Genomic DNA, 25,627 nt, shown 5'->3' with positions numbered 1-25,627 from the left:
TGTAGTTGGTTGATAACTTGAACTCACAGAAATACACCCATTCCACATAGGTACTGCAGGTACTCCAGGTACTCCTAAAAGCCTAGACATCACAACGGTAGTGAATCGGTGTTTCCAAGTATGTGATGTAATTCCTGGCCTGCCATTTTCAGGAGGCAGTAATAATGAAAAATGTTGGCAGCCTTGGAAGGTAGGTAAGGGCAAAGGACAACTTATAGTATGTTTCCAAATATCCACGTTTTACTGAGTCGATTTATGATTTTATTGAGAGAGGATATGAGGCTGTCTTTTAAATTGTAAAGCTGGTTTAGAAAGCATTAGCTCAATAAGCCAATAAGTGTTTGCTTTCATTAGTATGAAAAGAAGATTTCATGTAATTTTGACATCCTACAAATGCTACTGTGCAGATCTGCCCATTTTCACATGCAGGGTTGTGAATTATGGTAATGGAGGAGAAGTCGTTTATTCAAATATTTCAAAGAAGAATTCTGTGAACGTATGTGGTAAATTGCTGCTCCAGCAACGTCTTCAGTATTATTGACCAGTTTGAGACTTTATAATTTTTATGATGCTGTTGGATCAGCTAGTCTGTACTGCCTGTACACAGCAATATAAATCAGTGCAACTCCATTAACTTCAGTGAAGCCACGCTGATTTACACCACATGAGAGTATGAGTTGTTATTTCTATAGAGTGAATGTATTCAAAAGGATTGCAAGTTGCTCGCTCGTTTTTAAATTAGTATCTCAAGATTCAGAGATATAGTAGGGTTTGATAAACCTGCTTGCAATAGGAAAGTGGGAAAGTTTGCTGGGCAACTAATGGTTTGCCCACCAGCTTTTGCATAGTTTAGCCCTTTATTCAAAACTCATACAAGAAATCAGTCTGCCTCCTACACTTTCCATAAACCTTGTGCGTGGCATCCCATATGGTGTAAATAATGCACCCAGCAACAGTCAGTTTCAAACTGTGGGCCCAGTTTTGCTCCTGTTGTAGTCACTGCCAAAACAATAGGGTCTAAAGTGGGACTATATGCCAATGTTTTGCTTGTACGCTGAAAAAATAGAGCATTTCATATTATCATGTAGACAGGGACTGTACAAAGCTAAAATATCAGAAGTGGTCAGGCCAGGCAGAGTAAAAAAAAAAGACCTGCCACTAAAATGTGCAGTCCTTTTGTCATAAACAGATAGCTAAGGGTTAATGTCTCTTACACCTGGAAAGAGGTAACCTGAAGCACCTGACCAGAGGACCAATCAGGAAACCAGACTTTTTCAGGTCTGGGTGGAGGGAAGTTTGTGTCTGAGTTCTTTGTCTTGTGCCTGTCTCTCTCTCGGCTATGGGAGGATTTCTGTCTTTTGCTTTCTAAGCTTCTGTTTCCCAGTTGTAAGTACAAAAGATCAGACAGTGATTTATATGTTTTTTTTGTATTTTACATGTGTGTAGTTGCTTGAGTGCTTTGAATTGTATTCTTTTTGAATAAGGCTGTTTATTCATATTTCTTTTAAGCAATTGACCCTGTATTTGTTACCTTAATACAGAGAGACCATTTTTTATGTATTTTTCTTTCTTTTTACATAAAGCTTTCTTTTTAAGACCTGTTGGAGTTTTTTTTTAGTGGGGAACTCCAGGGAATTGAGTCTGTGCCCACCAGGGAATTGGTGGGAGGAAGAAGTCAGGGGGAAATCTGTGTGTGTTAGATTTACTAGCCTGACTTTGCATTCCCTCTGTGTGAGGGGGGAAGAGAGATTAGCTCTCGGTACTTCTGTTTTCCAAGGCTGGAAACGGGGAGGGTGGAATCCCTCTGTTTAGATTCACGGAGCTTGCTTCTGTGTGTCTCTTCAGGAACACCTGGAGGGGGGAAGGGAAAAGGTTTATTTCCCTTTGTTGTGAAACTCAAGGGATTTGGGTCTTGGGGTCCCCAGGTAAGGTTTGGGGGGACCAGAGTGCCCCAAAACACTCTAATTTTTTGGTTGGTGGCAGCTTTACCAGGTCCAAGCTGGTAACTAAGCTTGGAGGTTTTCATGCTAACCCCCATATTTTGGATGCTAAGGTCCAAATCTGGGACTAGGTTATGACATAGTGTGCAGCGTTTGTGGGAAAGATAGAATCCAGAAGCCAGTAGGAATATTATATTTTTCTTTTCTCTGCTAGGGGCTTTTAAGCAGAGAGAAACAGTTTGGTTTTAAAATTAACCAGAGAGAATTTTTTTTCTCTGCTCTCTCTTGCAGTTTCTGGCTTGCATATTAAGCAAGGAACCATTAAACTGTGACAAAAGGGTCTTTTGTGACACAATAGCACTCCCATTAGGAGTCAAATACCAGCACTATACACATGCAAATAAAGTGGTTTTTTTCTGGTTTACTTTGCATTGAAAAGATTAGCTAGAGGAAGAAAGGGAAAAAGGCACTGTTGCTAGGCAGACCCCAGGAGGCAACAGAGCCTGCAGTTCAGACAATAAACACCGGAGGGCACCCCAACACAAGAAAACAGGAACCATGACTTCTAAGGCAAAAATGGAGGCAGAAGAACAAAGCAAAGAAGCAGAACACAGGCGACAACTGGAAAAAAGAGAAAAAGAGGTGGAGCTGAAAGAAAGAGAAGAACAGATCAAACAGGCAGCCCATAAAAGAGAACAAGACACCAAAAATGCAGCCCACCACAGAAAACTAGAAGAAGAAGAGGTGGCCCACCGCCGAGAAATGGAAGAACAACAAAAAGAAAGTGAAGAGAAGGAAAAACAGAGAAAACATGAACTGGACTTAGTGCAAGCTGGGCTGCATGCGCCAGCCAATCCTAACAACCCTTCGCCAATTATGGTTCCACATCACAGGAAATTTCCCACCTACAAGGCAGGTGATGACACCGAGGCCTTCTTGGAAAATTTTGAAAGAGCCTGTCTTGGGTACCGCATCTCTGAAGACCAGTACATGGTAGAATTGAGGCCACAGCTCAGTGGACCTTTAGCAGAGGTGGCAGCTGAAATGCCTAAGAAGAATATGAACGACTATAAACTTTTTCAAACCAAGACCAGATACAGAATGGGGATAACCCCAGATCATGCCCGTCAGCGTTTCAGAACCCCAAAGTGGAAACCAGATGTGTCATTTCCCAAACACGCCTACTACATTGGGAAAAATTATGAGGCCTGGATATCAGGACACAATGTTAAATCCTTGGAAGAACTGCACCTCCTCATACAAATGGAGCAGTTCTTGGATGGTGTTCCTGAGGACATAACACGGTACATACAAGATGGAAAACTCAAAAATCTCACCGAGGCAGGGGAGATTGGAGCCAGATGGATGGAAGTGGCAGAAAGCAAGAAAGCTACTGTCAAGGGGAACGAATACCCCAGAGGGCACACTGACCACAAACCCTACAACCGAGGGCAGCCAAAAACCCCACCTACAACCCAAGTAAAGCCACAGACACACTATTCTTCCACCTCACCAGTCTCCAGTAACTCACCTCGACCCAGTGACCCATCAGATGGAAGATGCTTTAAGTGTAATGAACTGGGACATATCAAGGCCAACTGTCCAAAGAACGCCATCCGAGTGCAGTTCATTACACCACCATCACCCAAAAGATCCCCAGACCCAGATGCCTCTCAAATACCCTTGGAGCGGAGGGAAAATTTGAGAGTGAGCGGAAAGAAGATTACTGCGTGGAGAGACACGGGGGCACAAGTGTCAGCTATCCACCAATCCTTCGTAGACCCCAAATTCATCAACCCAAAGGCCCAAGTGACAATTTACCCCTTCATGTCACAAGCTGTAGACTTGCCTACAGCTGAACTGCCTGTCCAGTACAAAGGCTGGTCAGGAATGTGGACTTTTGCAGTCTATGACAATTATCCTATCCCCATGCTACTGGGGGAAGACTTGGCCAACCAGGTGAAGCGGGCCAAGCAAGTGGGAATGGTTACACGTAGCCAAACCAGGCAAGCTTCCAGACCTATTCCTGTTCCTGAGCCATCCACAGAGGCCCCGTCTGTGTTACCAGAGACCCAGACAGAGGTAGTGGACCCGGATTCCATGCCAACCACTGAAACAGCCACAGCGCCTCCAGTCCCAGGCCTGGAACTGGAACAGCAACCAGCACCAGCAATTGCAACCACATCTTCAAACTCAATCCCAGAGGGCGCCAGCGAGCCAAAACTGGCAGAAGCAACAGGCAGCCATACCCAAAAGGCTCAGCCAGAGCCTGAAATACTCTCAGGTGCACCAGCGGAGAGCGGTTCACCAGCAACGGAAACAACCCCATCACCTACATCGCTTCCAGAAGGACCAAGCCCAAGTCCACAGTCTGAGGAAGAACTGGTGACCCCAGCCTCAAGGGAACAGTTCCAGACTGAGCAGGAAGCAGATGACAGCCTTCAGAAAGCTTGGGCGGCAGCACAGAGCACCCCACCGCCTCTCCGCTCTTCTAATCGATCCCGGTTTGTTATAGACCAAGGACTTTTATACAAGGAGATTCTTTCTGGTGGACACCGGGAAGAATGGCAGCCACAAAAGCAGTTGGTGGTTCCAATTAAGTACCGGGGGAAGCTCTTAAGCTTAGCCCATGATCATCCCAGTGGCCAGGTGTCAAAAAAACAGGTCCAATCCTTCTTAGGCTTGGCCAGGTACTACAGGCGATTTGTACCACACTACAGCCAAATTGCTGCCCCACTGACCGACCTGACCAAAAAGACCCAGCCAAATGCAGATAATTGGACTGATGAGTGTCAAAAGGCCTTTACTCAACTTAAGGAAACGCTCATGTCTGACCCTGTGCTCAGGGCCCCGGACTTTGACAAGCCATTCCTAGTAACCACGGATGCATCTGAGCGTGGAATAGGAGCAGTTCTCATGCAGGAAGCAACGGATTACAACTTCCATCCTGTCGTGTTTCTCAGCAAGAAACTGTCTGAAAGGGAAAGTCACTGGTCAGTCAGTGAAAAGGAACGCTATGCCATTGTGTACGCTCTGGAAAAGCTACGCCCATATGTTTGGGGACGGCGGTTTCAGCTACAAACTGACCATGCTGCACTAAAGTGGCTTCATACTGCCAAGGGGAACAACAAGAAACTTCTTCGTTGGAGTTTAGCTCTCCAAGATTTTGATTTCGAAATTCAACACATCTCAGGAGCTTCTAACAAAGTAGCTGATGCACTCTCCCGTGAGAGTTTCCCAGAATCCAGTAGTTAAAAAGTGTTCTTAAAATGTAGAAGTCTGTTAGTTATATACTTAGTGGTATATGTAAAGGTGCATGTGTTGTATTAATCTGGCTATTTTAAAGTTCTAGGAGGAAATCGCTGCCAGTGAGCTTCCCCACTGTCTGCAATTTGGGGGGGGGGCGTGTCATAAACAGATAGCTAAGGGTTAATGTCTCTTTCACCTGGAAAGAGGTAACCTGAAGCACCTGACCGGAGGACCAATCAGGAAACCAGACTTTTTCAGGTCTGGGTGGAGGGAAGTTTGTGTCTGAGTTCTTTGTCTTGTGCCTGTCTCTCTCTCGGCTATGGGAGGATTTCTGTCCCTTGCTTTGTAATCTTCTGTTTCCCAGTTGTAAGTACAAAAGATCAGATAGTGATTTATATGTTTTTTTTTGTATTTTACATGTGTGTAGTTGCTGGGGTGCTTTGAATTGTATTCTTTTTGAATAAGGCTGTTTATTCATATTTCTTTTAAGCAATTGACCCTGTATTTGTCACCTTAATACAGAGAGACCATTTTTTATGTATTTTTCTTTCTTTTTACATAAAGCTTTCTTTTTAAGACCTGTTGGAGTTTTTTTTTAGTGGGGAACTCCAGGGAATTGAGTCTGTGCTCACCAGGGAATTGGTGGGAGGAAGAAGTCAGGGGGAAATCTGTGTGTGTTAGATTTACTAGCCTGACTTTGCATTCCCTCTGGGTGAGGGGGGAAGAGAGATTAGCTCTCGGTACTTCTGTTTTCCAAGGCTGGAAACGGGGAGGGTGGAATCCCTCTGTTTAGATTCACGGAGATTGCTTCTGTGTGTCTCTCCAGGAACACCTGGAGGGGGGAAGGGAAAAGGTTTATTTCCCTTTGTTGTGAGACTCAAGGGATTTGGGTCTTGGGGTCCCCAGGTAAGGTTTGGGGGGACCAGAGTGCCCCAAAACACTCTAATTTTTTGGTTGGTGGCAGCTTTACCAGGTCCAAGCTGGTAACTAAGCTTGGAGGTTTTCAGGCTAACCCCCATATTTTGGACGCTAAGGTCCAAATCTGGGACTAGGTTATGACACCTTTACATTTGTTAGGGGAAGAAAAATGTATTTCCATTTTATTATTTTTTGAATATATTTATCAAGGAGACAAACTAAATTTTCTTTGTTTTATGCGGTTAATGTCTTAGAGGAAAGTAATTGGTGTTTGGCACTGCACGACATACTACTGTAGAGTCCTATTTGATGTTTAGAATCTATAAAGCTTTTGTTTACAACATAATGGTTTAAGCGACTGTGGAGGAATTAAGCTAGAAAGAAACACTCCTTCATGCAATGTTAAGTCACAAGATTGTCATGATAAGATATTTGTATAGATTGCTCCATTTTAAAGTAAACAGTGTGTAGTAGTTGCACTCTACAAGTACTTGAAGACCATTATAAGAAAGTATGCAATTAAGAGTATTTGGTTTATACAACATCACAATAAAGTTACAATGAAATATACATGTGGGAATAGATTGTGCAACTTTTGTGTTGGCAAGCGCTTTGTAACACCAGATAGCCCACAAATTTCAGTGAGACTAGTTGCCAGAGTAGATGTTCATCAATATGAGTAAAAGTTACACAATCCAGCCCTTTAAAAAGAAAATTTTAGGGGGCAAATTCTGATGGGCCTTTTTCCTGTTGAATAGTAAGTACATTTCTCCTTGAGTTGTCCCATTGAAATAACATACTACGCAGTGTGAGTATCAGTATCACAATCTGACCCTAGCTGCCCAGGCAACTATCTATGAAACCTCTAATGAAAAACCAGCAGTTCTTCTTCGAGTGATTGCTCACATCCATTCCAGTTAGGTGTACGCGCCGCGCGTGCACGTTCGTCGGAAACCTTTTTACCCTAGCAACTCCAGCGGGCCGGCAGGTCGCCCCCTGGAGTGGCGCCGCCATGGCGCTCTATATATACCCCTGCCGGCCCGCCCGCTCCTCAGTTCCTTCTTACCGCCGTGTCGGTCGTTGGAACTGTGGAGCGCGGCATAGCTGTCCTCCACGACCCTAGCTCTCCTAGTTACCTATCGTTTATCTCTAGTACTATCGTAGTTGTTAATTAGATTGTTAAATAGTAGTTAAGTTAAGTAGTTTGTAAATAATTCTTCGCCGGGGGCTTAGCCCTTCCCGGCACCCGGCGCCAGGCTCATGCCTGTTTCGCCGGGCTTCAAGCAGTGTGTGGCCTGCAAGAAGCCCATGCCTACCAGCGATCCCCACGAAGCGTGCCTGAAGTGCCTGGGGGAATCGCACAGATCCGACAAGTGCCGCATCTGCAAGGCTTTTAAGCCAAGGACAAAGAAGGAGAGGGATCAAAGACTCCGAACTCTCCTTATGGAGGCGGCACTTGACCCGACGGCTTCGCAGGCCGTGATCTCGGCGCCGGCACCGGGTCACACCGGCACAGAGAAGACTCCCCGGCACCGACCTTCTCCGGCACCGGAGACAGAGCCAAGGCCGTCGAAGTCCACTACTCCGGCCAGGCAGACCCGGCTAGAGCGCCCGGCCTCGACATCGGCCGCGGCGCCACCGGCACCGTCGACTCCGGGCCCGGCGGGTCCGTCGAGTCCGGTGCCGCCGAGCTCCCCCATGAGATCTGGGGTTGAGATAGTGGTCCTCGGCTCGGGACCTCATAGCCCTGACTGAGCCCACTCGGCTGCCACCCCCGGTACCTCCGGTGCGGGTCGTGTCCAGAGGCAAGCCCATGATGTCGGCACCGTCTCGGGACTCTCGTTCACGATCCAGGTCCCGACGTCATGGTCGCTCCAGATCCCACCGCCGCTCGCAGTCCCGGCACCGCTCCCCTCAGCGGTACCGGTCGCACTCGCGGCACCGGTCGACATCAAGACGATCGCGGTCAGACTCCAGCCGCCGATACCGGCACCGCGATTCCAGGAGCAGGTCCCGACGTTACTCGCCGCACCAGTCGACCTCCCGGCACCGAGCTGGTGGCAGGTCCCGGTCCCGGTCGACCTCCCGGCACCGAGCTGGTGGCAGGTCCCGATCCCGGCACCGAAGCGGCGCCCGGTACCGATCCGGATCCCGGCACCGTGACAGAACCCGGTCCCGATCCCGATCCCGGCACCGATATGACTCCCGGCACCGGTCCCCGGCACCGAGACGATCCTCCGTGCCGACCCGCGCAGACCCTTACCATCCAGGGTCGGCCCCACCATGGCCCTCTAGACAGCCGTCCGTATCCTCGCAAACGGACAGCGGATATGCGCTGGGCACCGACCGGCAGGCGGCGCTGTTCAGTGATCCGCCGCAGCAGGACCAAGGCCCGCAACAATGGGGATTCTGGACACCCTGGGCATACCATCAGGCCCAGGGCCCCCAACAGCTCCCTGCTAGGCCGGCGACTGCGGAGCGTAGGGCTCCTGAAGCCTCGTTGTCTCGCCCCCCTCCCTCCCCGGATGGGGAGGAAGGGTCCAAGCAACAAGACTCCGCTTTGGCTCCTGAGACAGAGGCGAGGGCTGAGGAAGACCCACAGTTAGACACTCTCTTGCCTGGGGTCTCCTCATCCTTCTCCCCGGATGAAGCGGTGGCTGGTACCTCCTCCAACACCACCCCCCCGCTGGATCTCAGGGCGCACCAAGACCTCCTCAGGCGATTAGCTCAAAATCTGAGTCTGCAAGCCGAGGAGGTCTCGGAGATAGAGGATCCAATTGTCACCATCCTCTCATCGGACGCTCCCACCAGGGTCGCCCTGCCCTTCATACGAACCATCCAGGCCAACGCCAAAACCATCTGGCAGTCTCCGGCCTCCATTCCTCCTACTGCGAAGGGCATCGAGAGGAAGTACATGGCCCCTTCTAGGGGCTACGAATATCTCCATGTGCACCCGACTCCATGTTCCCTGGTGGTTCAATCAGTGAACGATAGGGAGCGTCATGGCCAGGAGGCTCCAGCCCCCAAATCCAGAGAAGCCAGGCGGATGGACCTCCTCGGCCGTAAGGTGTACTCGGCTGGGGCGCTGCAGCTCAGGGTCTCCAACCAACAAGCCCTGCTGAGCAGATACGCCTTCAATTCCTGGGTGGCAGCAGACAAATTTAAGGAGCTGCTGCCACAAGATGCTCGCCAAGAGTGGGCGGGCATCTCGGATGAAGGCAAGAAGGTCGCACGCACGGCCTTGCAAGCCTCTTTGGACGCTGCAGACTTGGCTGCCCGCACCCTCGCGTCGGGAGTAACGATGCGTCGCATCTCCTGGCTGCAGGTTTCCGGCCTTCCGCCGGAGCTCCAGCATACTTTACAGGACCTTCCTTTCGAGGGCCAGGGCTTGTTCTCTGAAAAGACAGACCCCAGACTCAAGAGTCTGAAAGATAACCGAGTCATTATGCGGTCCCTCGGGATGCACACTCCCGTGACGCAGCGTAGACCCTTCCGGCCACAGCATCAACAACAGCGCAGGCCGTATTCCCAGTTCCGCCAGCGGCAGGACCTTAACAGGCGCCGCGGCAGGAATGGAAGGCGCAGGCATTCGGGGAACCAAGGGGGACAGAACCAAGGCTCCTCTAAGCCCCCGCCTGAACCTAAGCCTTCATTTTGAAGGTGCGCCCGAGGGCGCAGTAACAGTTTCCCTAATGGATCCTCCCCCCCCGTTTTCCAACCGCCTTTCGTTTTTCTTCCCGGCGTGGTCCCAAATAACATCGGACCGCTGGGTCTTAAGCACGGTGCGGACGGGATACCGCCTGCAGTTTGTTTCATTTCCTCCTTCCCGCCCCCCTTCCTCGTCCCTCTTCAGGGACCCCTCTCACGAGCAATTCCTTCGGCAGGAGGTGCAGACGCTCCTCAGCAAAGGAGCTATAGAGGCGGTTCCGGAAAACGAGAAAGGCAAGGGGTTTTATTCCCGCTACTTTCTGATCCCCAAGGCCAAGGGAGGCCTCAGGCCTATCCTCGACCTGCGAGAGCTCAACAAATACCTGGTGAAGTTGAAGTTCCGCATGGTATCCCTGGGGACCATTATCCCATCCCTGGATCCGGGAGACTGGTACGCCGCCCTCGACATGCAGGACGCGTATTTTCACATTGCCATTTGGCCACGCCACAGACGTTTCCTCCGCTTCGTTGTGGGGCCTCTTCATTATCAATTTGCAGTCCTCCCATTTGGCCTGTCCACGGCCCCGAGAGTGTTTACAAAATGCATGGCAGTTGTTGTGGCGCATCTTCGGCGCAATCGTGTCCACGTGTTTCCTTATCTGGACGATTGGTTGATTCGGGGCACGTCGGAACAACAAGTCTACAGCCATGTCCGCGTGATCACCGGCATGTTCGCAAGTCTGGGCCTCTTGGTAAACGCAGACAAGTCCACCCTGATTCCCACGCAGAGGGTGGAATTCATCGGGGCCGTCCTGGACGCCACTGTAGGCAGGGCCTTGCTGCCTCTGCAGCGGTTCCAGACCATGTCGGCGATCGTTCAACGTTTGCGGACAGCCCCATTGACGTCAGTGCGGACATGTCTAACCCTGTTAGACCACATGGCGGCTTGCACCTTTGTGACCGATTACGCGCGGCTCCGCATGAGGCCCCTCCAGTTGTGGCTCATCAATCATTACAGGCCGACAAGGCAGCCGCTAGACATGTTAGTCACAATCCCCAAGAGGGTATTAGATTCTCTCGGCTGGTGGCTAGACCAGTCCGTGTTATGTGCGGGTCTCCCTTTCCACCCCCCTCAGCCCTCGGTGTCCCTAACAACGGATGCCTCAGATCTAGGCTGGGGGGCCCACCTAGGGACCCTGAGGACGCAGGGCCTGTGGTCCCAGGAGGAGGTGGGACTACACATCAACATGTGGGAGTTGAGAGCGGTCCGCCTTGCTTGTCAAACGTTCTGTCATCAGCTTCAGGGTCGTTGTGTCGCGGTGTTTACCGACAACACGACGACCATGTACTATATCAACAAGCAGGGCGGCACCAGATCCTCCTCCCTGTGCCACGAGGCGATACGACTCTGGGACTTTTGTGTAGCCCACTCCATTCACCTCACGGCTTCCTTCCTCCCCGGAGTACGGAACACGCTGGCGGATCGATTGAGCAGATCCTTCCTGTCACACGAGTGGTCCCTTCGCCCGGACGTCGCCCTCTCCATTTTCCGGAGGTGGGGTTATCCCCGGGTGGACCTCTTCGCGTCCAAGGGGAACAGGAAGTGCCAAGCGTTCTGCTCCTTTCAGGGCAGGGAGCCCGGGTCGATAGCGGATGCCTTCCTCATCCAGTGGTCGACCCACCTGTACTATGCGTTTCCCCCGTTCCCTCTGGTCCACAGGATCCTGCTGAAGGTGCGCAGGGACAGGGCTCACGTGATCATGGTGGCCCCGGCATGGCCCAGGCAGCACTGGTACACCATGATGCTGGACCTGTCCGTAGCCGACCCAGTTCCCCTGCCCCTTCATCCGGACCTGATTACCCAGGAACACGGGACCCTCTGTCACCCAGACCTGCAGTCGCTGCACCTAGCGGCGTGGCTCCTGCGTGGCTGACTGGCTCTGAGCTGCGCTGCTCCACGCCGGTGAGGGAGGTGCTCTTGAGCAGCAGGAAACCGTCCACAAGAGCGACATATTCGGCCAAGTGGAAGCGCTTCTCCTGTTGGTGCGTGGAGAGAAATCTCCGCCCTATGGAAGTTTCGGTAACCGACATCTTAGACTACATTTGGTCCCTCAAAGGGCAAGGTCTGGCCATATCGTCATTGCGAGTCCACCTAGCAGCTATCTCCACCTTTCACCCGGGTGCGGATGGTCGCTCTGTTTTTTCTCACCCAACGGTGTCTAGATTCCTTAAGGGGCTGGAACGTTTATTCCCTAACGTCTGTCCCCCTGCTCCAACCTGGGATCTTAACCTGGTGTTGTCCCGGCTCATGGGGCCCCCCTTTGAGCCGTTAGCTACTTGCTCCCTGCTTTACCTCTCTTGGAAGACTGCCTTTCTAGTAGCTATCACCTCAGCTAGACAGGTGTCGGAACTCCGGGCTCTTGTGGTAGACCCCCCATATACGGTCTTCCACAAGGACAAGGTGCAGCTGAGACCACACCCTGCCTTTCTCCCCAAGGTGGTCTCAGCCTTCCACGTCAACCAAGAGATATTCCTCCCGGTTTTTTTCCCGAAACCTCACTTCTCAGGCAGGGAGCAGCAGCTCCACTCGCTTGATGTCCGTAGGGCTCTCGCGTTCTACGTGGAGAGGACCAAGCCCTTCCGCAAATCCCCCCAGCTTTTCGTAGCAGTAGCGGACCGCATGAAAGGGCTTCCTATCTCCTCCCATAGGTTATCCTCTTGGGTAACGTCCTGCATCAGGACCTGTTATGACTTGGCCCATATCCCTACGGGCCGTGTGACTGCGCATTCTACCAGAGCGCGGGCGTCGTCGCTGGCTTTCCTCGCCCGTGTGCCCATCCAGGAAATCTGTCGGGCAGCGACCTGGTCATCGGTCCACACCTTTGCTGCCCACTACGCCCTGGTCCAGCAGTCGAGAGAGGATGCGGCCTTCGGAACTGCAGTGCTCCATGCCGCGACTTCTCACTCCGACCCCACCGCCTAGGTATGGCTTGGGAGTCACCTAACTGGAATGGATGTGAGCAATCACTCGAAGAAGAAAAGACGGTTACTCACCTTTGTAACTGTTGTTCTTCGAGATGTGTTGCTCACATCCATTCCGCACCCGCCCTCCTTCCCCACTGTCGGAGTAGCCGGCAAGAAGGAACTGAGGAGCGGGCGGGCCGGCAGGGGTATATATAGAGCGCCATGGCGGCGCCACTCCAGGGGGCGACCTGCCGGCCCGCTGGAGTTGCTAGGGTAAAAAGGTTTCCGACGAACGTGCACGCGCGGCGCGTACACCTAACTGGAATGGATGTGAGCAACACATCTCGAAGAACAACAGTTACAAAGGTGAGTAACCGTCTTTTTTATTTAGTTTTGATTATTTTTGCATGCAGAATTCTTTGTATTGCAAATACTAACTGAAAGTCCACTTCGATCCATAAAGCCAGGGTTTGGCCAGTTGCTGAAAAAAGCCAAGCAAAGGGTGCACACTTTTTAAGTTGACTTTGTCCTCTTTAGAGCAGGATCTTTTTACATTACTGCTGGGTTGAGCATGCTGGCGAAGTTAAGCAAATAATTAATGTGGCACAAAGTAAATATTTGTTCCTGTTTTAGTAGCCTTCTTTCAGTTACACCTCAAAAGCAAGGATATCAAGGTGGGTGCTATTCATGGAGAAGAAATTGCCAACAGGGAATTCATATGCTTTCTACATACTGTGGGGCAGATTTACCACTACATTACTCCATTTTTACCAGGGTCAAAGTATATGTAGTATGAGTATTTATTTCACTGATGTAACGCTGCTGGGAAGAGATACTGGAATTTTGGTAGTACAGTACGAATCAGGTTGACAACAATGTTTCTTCAGAGTAAAATAGAAAGCTAACTTTTGTGTCAGAGTAGCACAGATAGAGATGGTCTTTTATAATCTTTTTTCCAGTCTTTGTTAAACAATATACCAATAATTTATCCTTGGTAACATCCCTACCCTCAAGCAAGCCACCGTACAATCAGTCATGCCTTAATGAGATTATTCCAGATAGCACATTCTGCCACCAGTGAACCAACACATGCTTCTATACTGGGTGAAATTATAGTCCTGGTGTTCTAAAAACCAGACAGGAACAATCCTTAGAGGGTGATTTGTATGTTTCACAATAATGTCAGTATTTGTATTAGCATAGTCTGAAAGAGCAAAAGTTTACAAAAGAAAGACTGTCAACCAACCAGTATCTGAATACTGGCCTACATTTTCTGAAAGTATGCCTGAGTTTGAGGGTGGGGTCGACACATAATATAGATTACTGTATTTTACGTAACGTGTTATGAACCAGATGTAAATATTTTGTGTTTTGGGGAGGAATTTAGGTTCCCACTAGACTTTGTTCTCTGCCTCTATACCTACCATTTGGCACAGGCTCTAGCCAGTAAAAGAAAACTGAGGGTGGTTTTTTTTTTTTTTTTGCCTCAATTGCAACAGCTGCAAAACAGATGGAAGCTGACATGAAATCTGCCAAAAAATCACTTCCAAGTTTCCCACCCATTTTCCACCAAAGAGAAACCAGTTAGGTGATATGAACATGGTCCTTAAGGTAACAAAAAAGATGGGATCTCCCAATCTTGCCTTTTTAGAGACTATTAAAAAGAAGCATTCCAGAAAAAAAAACCACCCCTAGATTTACTACTATGGAAATTAAAACAACCAAAGTTTATATTAGTAACAAGTCCAAAAAACATTATTCTGAATAGCCTGAAATTAAGAGGGAGAAAAAGAGAGATTTGTGCAGAAACCACAATAAAAAGCACTGAAGCAGAGAGAAAATCAAATGTCTGTAGGAGTTTATAACTGACATGACACCTTCTAAATCCACCACATTTTCAATGCCTGAATTTTTGAGTATTTATTTTTTTGGATGCTTTAAAATGCTACGCAAAACCCCATTGACTGACGCTTTGCCAGCATAATTATTATGCTGTGTAATTATCTTAAACGACTTGTAAATAAACACACTGATATACACCTTGTGGGCATTTAACTAACCAAATTTCAGAATCAAGCAATACAGTTAGTTGATGTTGGATTTGAAACTTGAGGGATATCCAAACCCTTGTTTCAACACAGTCCCTAGAAGTTTAATCATTCTGTTGTGTAAACATAGTTACTAAGAGGAGTGTGCTTGGTGTCTAAAGTTTCTGTGTACTTTTCCAATTTTAGCATTTAGTTGTATTTGTATTTATCATGTGTTTTTTCTCAGGGTTCTTTGAACATCACATGGTGCTACAGAAGACATAAATGTTTAAAATAAATTAAACACAATTTAACATTTTTCTCATGCTTATGTTTATGAAATCAGATTCATCAGGAAATATACAAAAGATGAAATACTTCAGACAGATTATTAATAACAAATTATAATTTAGTCTGAGTTCTCTCAGCATTTCCAGTGACGAGAAGAGGGTAAATGTTGGCACAATGAAAAGACTAGCAACTAGAAGTTCATGATGGGGTCCTTCTTTGTGTTCACTGAACATTCTTATGGCTACTAGCAACGAGTACAAAGAAAAATTAATTAATCTCTCACAATGTATGACTGTAGCACCTAAAGATTACTGTGATAAGCACCATAGAAAACCCCAAGCAGCCAAAGCCCTTAGTAACTGTAGTAACTGTGGCAAAAGTGATTTGAATTCTTCCTTAAGATGCAAAGTTTTTGCTGCTGTTACTGCAGCCAAGCAAATTTAATTTAAGCTGCCCTACTGGTAGATAATTATAACTGTCATTATATGAAATGTAAACAGGCTTGGCTGTGCTCTATCAATCAGTGTGTGCATGAAGAATCACCAAACAAGGCAGTCCAGACTCTAGAGTGCTGTGCCTAAGCAAAGAAAGAGGTGCATGACAAGCCATGGAAACATATTCATTGATTTGCACACCATGTTGGATGCTTCCAGTGTGGAGGCCAGTTAAAGCATACCTTGCCAAACACTGAACCCTGATGACATCAGCACTCAGTGAGATGCCAAAAAAAAAAAAAAACCCTCACAAAAATGCAGACTTTACCAGTGTGCCAATCTGCCAATGAAAACATACTGCTGACAGAATGAATGCTGCCAAAAATGTACAGCATGACATTTACTAGTATCCAGTAATGGTAGGAACGTCTAAATAACAAGTTGCCCTAGCAATTTTAGTTTCACACAGGATCTGCGTGGGCTAATGTTACTGGCTGTCTTAAATCCACCCGTTCAGGCTGCATGCTAGCAAGCATGATTAGGACAAATACTTCTTACGTGCTTGTGTTACAGTTACATTTGTCTCTTTGTGCCCCAATATCCCAGGGACTTGGGATTTAGATTCTGAATTCCTGACTTTCACAAGTTTAAAACCTACTGCTTTGACTTTACCTACAAATACCATTATCCAAAGTATGACTTGTCTCACTGAGATGTATTTTTTATCATTAAGGTTGTACTGCATTCTTAGTTCATTTACTGTTCTCTGTGATGCTCCATATGCTTGCAGTGTCTTTCCCAATTGCCACGGCACCAAGAGTTATTTTCTGCTTTAACTATAGGTGGTACTCTGTATCCGAGACCAATGCAGGTTCGAGTAAGGATTTGATTGAGAGAGGAAAATTAAAATGAAAACAGATTGTAATTCAAAACCAAGTGGTTGTTTATTAATGGGGAATGAGTTGCAACTTGGGCTGGGGAGGAGCACTTTTACCAACCAACAATACTACCAGAACAAAATATACACACAACATAAAACAGTCTATTTACATCCAACAACAAGAAACCAAGCAGTCTATAATCAACTGTTCACTAAAAATCAAAGCAGATACACAAACTAAGTAAACTGTACACACATTAATTGAATACTATAAAAATACACCAACTAACCACAATAGCAATTAATACAACAATTTGACTCTCGTATACTATATACACAACTTGGTACCAAGTAAGGGAAGGGAAAAAGGGGAGAAGTTAAACAGAGTATCTACAGAAATTAAAATGCACATACCACACTCCAGGCGCAGCTGACCAGCAGTACAGACACCAAGGACATGGCGAATTGGGGAGGGGAAATAATCCAAAGAAAAATGACACGACACGAGCCGGCTAAATCCGGAGGAGACCCTGGCTGGAAGGGTGATCAGGCCTTCCAGCTAACACGCGGATACTCCTGCAGATTTTGGCATGAGGTAAAGTTTTGTTTGGACACGCTTATTCGTGTCAGTGTCTGATTGGTCCCTAGCTCCTTCACCAACCAGGTTCCGAGCTGGTGCCCTCTACGTCAATGGGAGCTGCACCCAGCACACTACTTTTGCACACAACCCTATGCTTTTGCACACAGCACCAACTTGACCTTTTGACTGACAGAAGGTTCGAGAACAGGCACACTGGTATTTTTGCACACAGCACTAGCCTGACCCCTAGGTGACCATGGAAAAAGAGCGGGAATAGGCACACGACACTATAATGTTGCACACTGTATGATAAAGTAGTACACAACACTGCGGTGTTGCACACGGTACCAATGTGACCTTTTGACCGACAATTGGCCAAACAGACGCCATGTTTAAGCATAGGCCTTAGGGCTGCGACACTCTGAAGCATTCTTCTCAGATCAAAAAAGTCGCAGAGACTTTGGACACATTCTTCATTCTGTCAATCTTAGAGCTCATGCCCTGCAAAGGGTAGGGATATTTTTTTACAGGAACTCAATGTTATTCAAAGGATTTTAATCAAAATGATTCTTCCTACTTATTAATATGTGTGCACAGTAGGGGGTGCTCTTAGAGTTGCCTTCTTTCTCTCTACTCATAGTATTCCTTTTACCATAACTGGAAGACATACTGCACATATCAAGATGAAAAGACACCTTGTTTATGGCCTTTACGTCCTGAGCATTGCCCCTTCTGCAGGAGGTCACTATTAACTGCCTTGAATTAGGGCTTCTCTACATTGGAAATGTTGCCATTTAAACTATACTGGTAGAGATAAAGTGCCAAAACCCATCTAATGTGGACACAGTCATACCAGTGTAAAAGTGCGTATACCAGTATAACTTATTCTGGTTCAGGTCTGAAATAAGCTATACTGGTATAAGCCCTACTATCAACACAGTTATATGAATATAAAAGTGCCTTATAACTGCATCAGTAAAAACATGACACTCCACCACTGATATAGTTGTATCAGTATAAATTTTCTAGTGTAGACCAATCCTCAGTGTTTAATACTAAAGCATGAAGCAGTACTTAACCACAATGGTAGTTTGATTGTCGAGTATTTATCAGCAATTTTGCTGCTGTTCATGTAGGATCATGTTCAGAGATATATAAGGAAAGAGTTCATGCTTGTGCAAGATGTCTTCAAGTCACCAATGCCTGATGAAATTCATCCTAGAATACTCAAGGAACTGACTGAGAAAGCATCTGAGCTATTAGCGATTATTTTATAAAAGTCATGGAAGATGCGAGAGATTCCAGAGGACTGGAAAAGAGCAAATACTGTGCCAATCTATAAAAAGGGAAATAGGGACAACCTGGTGAATTACAGACCAGTCAGCTTAACTTCCACACCTGCAAAGATAATGGAGCAAATAATTAAGCAATCAATTTGCAAATACCTAGATGATGATAAGGTGATAAGTAACAATCAGCATGGATTTGTCAAGAAAAAATCATGTCAAACCAACCCAATAGCTTTCTTTGACAGGGTAACAAGCCTTCTGGGTAGAGGGGAAGTGGTAGATGTTGCGTATCTTAACTTCAGTAAAGCTTTTGATACTGCCTCTCATGACTTTCTCATAAACAAACTAGGAAAATACAATCTTGATGGAGCTACTATAAGGTAGGTGTAAAACTGTTCTCAGAGAGTAGTTATCAGTGGTTCAGAATCAAGCCTGAAGGGCATATCAAGTGGAGTCCCTCAGGTCTTGTTCTGTTCAATATCTTCATCAATGATTTAGATAATGGCACAGAGAATACACTTATAAAGTTTGTGGATGATATCAAGCTGGGAGGGGTTGCAAGTGCTTTCGAGAGTAGGATTAAAGTTCAAAGTGATCTGGACAAACTGGAGAAATGGTCTGAAGTAAATAGGATGAAATTCAATAAGGGTAAATGCAAAGTACTCCACTTAGGAAGGAACAATCAGTTGCACACATACAAAATGGGAAATGACTACCTAGGAAGGAGTACTGCAAAAAGAGATCTGGCGGCATAGTCAATCACAAGCTAAATATGAGTCAACAGTGTAATGCTGTTGCCAAAAAAAGTGAACATCATTCTGGGATGTATTAGCAGAAGTGTTGTAAGCAAGATATGAAAAGTATCATTCCACTCTACTCTGGGCTGATTAGGCCTCAACTGGAGTATTGTGTCCAGTTCTGGGTGCCACATTTCAGAAAATTGGAGAAAGTCAAGAGAAGAGCAACAAAAATGATTAAAGGTCTAGAAAACGTGACCTGTGAGGGAAGATTGAAAAAAAATGGGTTTGTTTAGCCTGAAGAAGAGAAGACTGAGAAGGACATAAGTTTTCAAGTACATAAAAGGTTGTTACAAGGAGAAGGGAGAAAAATTGTTCTCCTTAGCCTCAGAGGATAGGACAAGAAACAATGAGCTGAAATTGCAGCAAAAGCGGTTTAGGTTGGATATTAGGAAAAAATTCCTAACTGTCAGGGTGGTTAAGCACTAGAATAAATTGCCCAGGGAGGTTGTGGAATCTCCATATTGGAGATTTTTAAGAGAAGGACTGGCAAGCACCTGTCAGGGATCATCTTGATAATACTTAGTCCTGCCATGAGTGCAGGGGACTGGGCTAGATGACCTCTTGAGGTCCCTTCCAGTCCTACATTTCTATGATTCTAAGTGTAACTATCACTTATAATCCTCAAAAGATGGTTTAGGTTTCCATCTAAACTGATACATGGAGAATGCTCATATAAGGATTCAAACATATGGAATGAGATTTGTAAATTACACATGGACCTGAATTGGGGTATGGCAGAGCTGCAGCAGCTGAGGAGCAACTCCAGGAAGGAAATGCAGTGTGCGTGCCAGCATGCTGAAAAATTTTGAGATAATTATGCTTCCTGTGCCCCCAATTGGCTGATGGAACACACTTCGCGGGCTAGTACAGAAGAAAGAAAGGAAGATGACTCAGGTTCCTTCCTGCCATCTTTGAGGTAATTTGCACCCTGGGTTATCAGGAAGGAGCTGCGCTGCTCTGAGAACAGGGATTTAAGTTTTGTCCAGCTCTTTTGCTTGCAATGAAGCTGTGGGAAAAGAGTGTTTTTTACCTCTTTCCACTCTACTCTCACCTTCTCAGCCGCACAGGGACAGGACACAGTCTCATCCATAATGAGGTACTGGAAATTTATGTTCTGCATCAAATAAAAACATTTTCTCCTATTCAGTTTACATTCTTATATCCTGGCCACCACCATGGTATCACTGATTTGGGGTTTTGTTTTGTTCTTTAAATTACTCCATTGGGATTTGAACCTATCACCTTTGGCAGCATAAACCTCATTCATTAAGATTTCTCACTAATTTGCATAAAAGCCACTGATTGATTGTTTTTTTCAAGCAACAGGGTAATAATGACCCCAATCCCACCTCATTCTGCTCTTATAAACCTGCATACTTGTTAGTAGTTTTGTTATTGGGCTCAGTGGTCTGGTAGGCTATTTCAAGCATGCTGATGACTCATCTGACATAGAACATCATAGAGAGACTGCTTATGTGTCTGTCCATTTGGAAATTGATGCAAGTTTCTATTTAAATCAGCAGCTGAAGTGTGAATGTATCTGTGACATTTTTGAGATGGTTCATGAGGCCAGGAGTTCACCAATGATTCTCATGCTGAATGCCTAGTAAAGTTGAACTTGCAGGTATTTTGACATTCCCAGATTTGAAAAAAGATAGAGCAAAAGACATTTTATGGGACAAAACTTTAGGAATGTTGACAATCAGATCATAGTATTTATTCAAATAGGGCCTGGTCCAAAGCCCATTGATGACAATGGAAAGACTCATTGACTTAGTAGCTTTGCATCAGACCCCTGATACTTTGCTGTGAGAGTAACTGAAACTATGAGGGTTGTGAGAGGATTTTCACTGTTGTGATAATGGCAGAGATGATGATTTACCTGCATCTGCAGCAGGAATAGTTTAGGGTATAGGCTATGGTGGCAGCACTACTTTCTATTGCATATCTAAAAGTTTAGGGGTTCATGGAATGTCTACTTCTGGGCATGTTAGGGGGCAGCACCCTATGATTCTGCAGTTAGTGCTCTCATTTCATCATCATGCTGTTGACTGGATTTCACATGTTCTTCTCTTATTTATTTTATTTCTGTAAAGCTGTAATTTGGATAAAATTGAAAATGTCCCCTCTGATAGGGATAACTTTGTTTGACATGTTAGTGAAATAATAGAGTAGCAGAACAGAATAGCCTTGACATGCCATCCAGTAGATCACTAGCCAGAAGATTCATCCTATTCAGTGCTAGTTCTTTCGTTACATTGAGGATTCTTGGGAAAACACCTTCTACTCTGCTCTGTGGCAGTGGATGGTCCATTAGTATCAAAGCCAGCGTGCTTCTGCTATTCCAGGGCAGGGCAGTTTTTGAGGTACTTATGTAGAGGATGAGCACAACCTTAATCTGTGGGGTTTAGTTCCTAATAAATCACACCCTTGTCATAATGTTTACTTGTATCTCTCCTTTGTTTCAGATTCCCAGGAAGGAAATTACAAATCAGAGGTCAACAGTAAGCCTAGGAAGGAAAGGACAGCCTTTACCAAAGAGCAAATCAGAGAGCTAGAAGCAGAATTTGCCCATCATAACTACCTGACCAGGCTGAGGAGATATGAGATAGCAGTAAATCTGGACCTCACTGAAAGACAGGTACTGATGGAAAGTAATGGATTTTAAAGTGTTTGTTTAATATTTAAAACTACCAGCAGCAGGCACTCATCCCAGCTGATTTGCCCATAGATATGCTAATGGGTAAAACAATGCTAAAATGACACACATTTATATTGAATGACAGTTTTGCTGTGAAACAGATATTTATAAAATCAGTTAGCCCATTGAAACAGGTGTTTAACGTCAATGAGTCAAGTAGTGTATCTGCCAGAATAGAATAAATGGGTTTTCAGGTTGCCCAATGCATCTCTACTTAAAATACATCTAGTCTTCTCTTCTGTGCAATGGTTTGTGGTTAAATATTTACAGGCATTGTGACAGCTGTCTACCAACTATCTGCTCTCTGAATTGTGAAAAACCACAGAACAATCTACTAGAGTGGGAAGGAAGACATCACAGAATGGCCAAACCGTAACAAAGGCTTCCATTTGAAGCATAGTAAGCAGTGTGTGACTTTTCATACTGGCAATGTTTTGATGACAGCTCTGCTGTCTTCAAGCTATACACTTTTAACACAATTATTCATGAAAAGAAAAAATGACATTTTAAAAAAAACCTTTAAAAATTGTTTAAAAGAGAGCAAAACCCCCTTATTGTCAGTCTCTGAGGCAGGGATAAGAGGGTTGAGAAGGAAACAGAATCAGTGGGAATTGCATCTTAACTCCCAGAAAAGGTGCTCTGATACTCCTGAAACACAAAGCTTCATTTAGTTATTCCCTTTTTGCTTAAAAGCTCAACTCCATCAACTCAACTGGAAGTTTACCCAACTATTCACCACATTCTGGCTGTATCTGTGCTAATCTTCTGGGGAGAAATTTTCCATTCTCACATTACCAGTAATGCAGTTCCAAATGTGACAGCACCCGTGGGAGCACCAGAATGGACAGAGTACAAACTTTTATTACTCTGTCATCTTATCCTGTTCTGTGAAGTAGGAGGAGACAATGGAATTTCTCATCACTCTTCTCAGTTTCCTGCCCTCATTCTGCAAACACCTAAGCACATACTTAACTTTTTTGTCTGTAGCCACATTGACTTCAGTGGAATTAGTCATGTGTTTTAGTTAAGCATGCACTTAAGTTTTTGCAGAATCCAGGCCCAACATATTAATGTTTAAATGTGTACATTTTCAGAAACATCCAGAAGTTTTGACACAACTAAATCTAATCTTCCATACAATAATATTGTTAGCTGAAAACCTTTTATCCTGGCCTGATTACATACCCGAGTTTGTAGTAATCTTCCTCCCCTGAGGAATAATTTAAATTATATCTGAAATTAAAATCAGTTGGTACTCAGCATGCTGATGTGTGCAGTATAAGAACCTAAAAGTATTAGCAGGCTGACCCGATCCTTTGCAAAATGTCTGATCGCTAGCTGGAATGCGTAGACATTTTACAATATGTAACATTCATGCTAACTAATTTTGGTGGTCTGCCCAGAAATAAGACCATGCTTCATGAAACTCTAAACATGAGAGACTAATAAAGACTAGTCATTTATACAAAACTTAATTTACATTTTCTATGAATAGTACCTCTCCATTTAAACTAGGCCCATTTTATACATGCATGCGCATACATGCAAGTGAAACAGGATTTTCTTTGGGCACTTCAAAGACGTACATAAAATAGCATTCTAAGTTAACCTCTCCGTCTTTATTATGCATACCTATTATTTCATCACGTCAGCTAGAAGTCAGTAATTTGTTTATAGCATGAAGATAATAATTCCAGATAGCATTAATTTTGCTAAATATAATAGCATGCACTTAAAAAACCCTTGTCATTCCAGTGGAGTTATTTTCTGTTATTTAAATACGTTTGTTAGATTTATAAGTTGTGCCCTTTAGTATCAAATGCAAAGGGAAATTTATTATGGTGGAGAAAAATAAATAGGAATATTGATCTCTAAAGGCTCAATCTTACCATCCTTTCTCAAGCAAAACACCCATTGAACTCCATAGACTTGATTTCAATTATAGTCTTTAGTAAGAACTGTAGCAAAGTGTTCCCTACTTGTCTTCTGACAGATCCATAATTTGTGTTTGTTATGTAATGTCATCATCCAAAGATCCAGCTTTATCCACTTTCCTTAATTCCTTATCTCTTAGGAATTTAAAAGAATATACTTTACAAGAAATTGCCTTTTATTCAGCCAGGAACTGGACTAATTGAGACTAGGGCCTGGTCTACACTACGCGTTTAAACCGATTTTAGCAGCCTTAAACCGATTTAACTGCGCACCCATCCACACTACGAGGCCCTTAATATCGATATAAAGGGCTCTTTAAATCGGTTTCTGTACTCCTCCCCAACGAGAGGAGTAGCGCTAAAATCAGTATTACCATATCGGATTAGGGTTAGTGTGGCTGCAAATCGACGGTATTGGCCTCCGGGCGGTATCCCACAGTGCACCACTGTGACCGCTCTGGACTGCAATCTGAACTCGGATGTAGTGGCCAGGTAAACAGGAAAAGCCCTGCGAACTTTTGAATTACATTTCCTGTTTGCCCAGTGTGGAGCTCTGATCAGCATGGGTGGCGATGCAGTCCCAAATCCAAAAAGAGCTCCATCATGGACCGTACAGGAGATACTGGATCTGATCGCTGTATGGGGAGACAAATCTGTTCTATCAGAGCTCCGTTACAGAAGACGAAATGCCAAAGCCTTTGAAAAAAATCTCCAGGCTACACAGTGCTGCGTGACAAGCGTAACAGAAAGCCAAAGAATCAAATGGACGCTCATGGAGGGAGGGAGGGGGTACTGAGGACTCCAGCTATCCCATAGTCCACAGCAGTCTCCGAAAACTGTTTGCATTCTTGGCTGAGTTCCCAGTGCCTGTAGGTTCAAACACATTGTCCAGCATGGTTCAGGGAATAGCTCGTCAATTTACTCCCTCCCCCACCACGTGAAAGAAAAGGAAAGAAATCACTTCTTGACTTTTTTCAATGTCACCTTATGTCTACTGAAAGCTGGTGGTAGATGCAATGCTGCAGCAGTGAAGAACAGTATCTGCTCCTCTCCCCTCCCTGGTGGCAGACCGTACAATATGACTGATATCCGTCGTCACCATCAGCCCGTGAGTGCTTCTGGCTTGCCTCAGGTGAAGTCGGCCAGGGGCGCCTGGGTAAAAATAGGAATGTTTCTTGGTCATTCCCAGTAGATGGTCCAAAATGGCTGGTAACCATCCTCATCATAGCAATTGGCTGAGCTCCATCAGCCCCCTCCCTTTCCTGTGTAAAGAAAAGATTCTGTACTGCCTGGACTATCATAGCAGCGGCATGCTTGGCTCCTCTCCTCTGCACCGCTTAGTGTCCTGCCTGGACTGTCATAGCACCAGGAGGCTGCCTCCCCCTCATTTTATCTCACTAACAAGTCACTGTTTCTTATTCCTGCATTCTTTATAACTTCATGACACAAATGGGGGGGACACTGCCACGGTAGCCCAGGAAGGTTGCGGGAGGAGGGAAGCAACAGGTGGGGTTGTTGCAGGGGCACCCCCCGTGAATGGCATGTAGCTCATCATTTCTCTGGGATCTGACCTGGAGCAGCTGTGCTGTCTGATACACTGGTTCTCTAGCACACTTGCCCCATATTCTAGGCAGGACTGACTCTATTTTTAGAAACCAAAAAGGAGGGATTGACTCGGGGAGTCATTCCCAGTTTTGCCTTTGCGCCCCCGGCCGACCTCAGCCAGGGGCACCCATGATAGCAGCAGACAGCACAGAATAACAGATAACTGTCATCTTACTGCCAATTTACAATGGCAGCAGACAGTACAGAATGACTGATAACAATCTCTGCTCTCATGCAAAAGCAAACGAATGCTGCTGTGTAGCACTGCAGTAACGCCTATGTTAGCGGCATCCAGTACACATACGGTGACAGTAAAAAAAAAAAGCTGAACGGGCTCCATGGTTGCCATGCTATGGCGTCTGCCAGG

General features: G+C 45.8%; 1 protein-coding gene across 1 annotated transcript in view; it reads left to right on the top strand.

Annotated features, from left to right (window-relative positions):
* MEOX2 (mesenchyme homeobox 2) overlaps positions 1-25,627 on the top strand; it is an 88,580-nt gene that overhangs the window by 43,008 nt on the left and 19,945 nt on the right. Inside the window, exon 2 of the mRNA XM_030549307.1 lies at positions 21,489-21,661. Within this exon, the coding sequence (XP_030405167.1) occupies positions 21,489-21,661 (173 nt within the window). The remainder of the gene's footprint in view (positions 1-21,488; positions 21,662-25,627) is intronic.

The sequence above is a fragment of the Gopherus evgoodei genome, chromosome 2 (genome assembly GCF_007399415.2).
Source record: "Gopherus evgoodei ecotype Sinaloan lineage chromosome 2, rGopEvg1_v1.p, whole genome shotgun sequence".
NCBI classification, from domain to species: Eukaryota; Metazoa; Chordata; order Testudines; family Testudinidae; genus Gopherus; species Gopherus evgoodei.
Note: the sequence above shows the minus strand (reverse complement) of the source record. Positions and strands in the feature narration are given on the sequence as shown.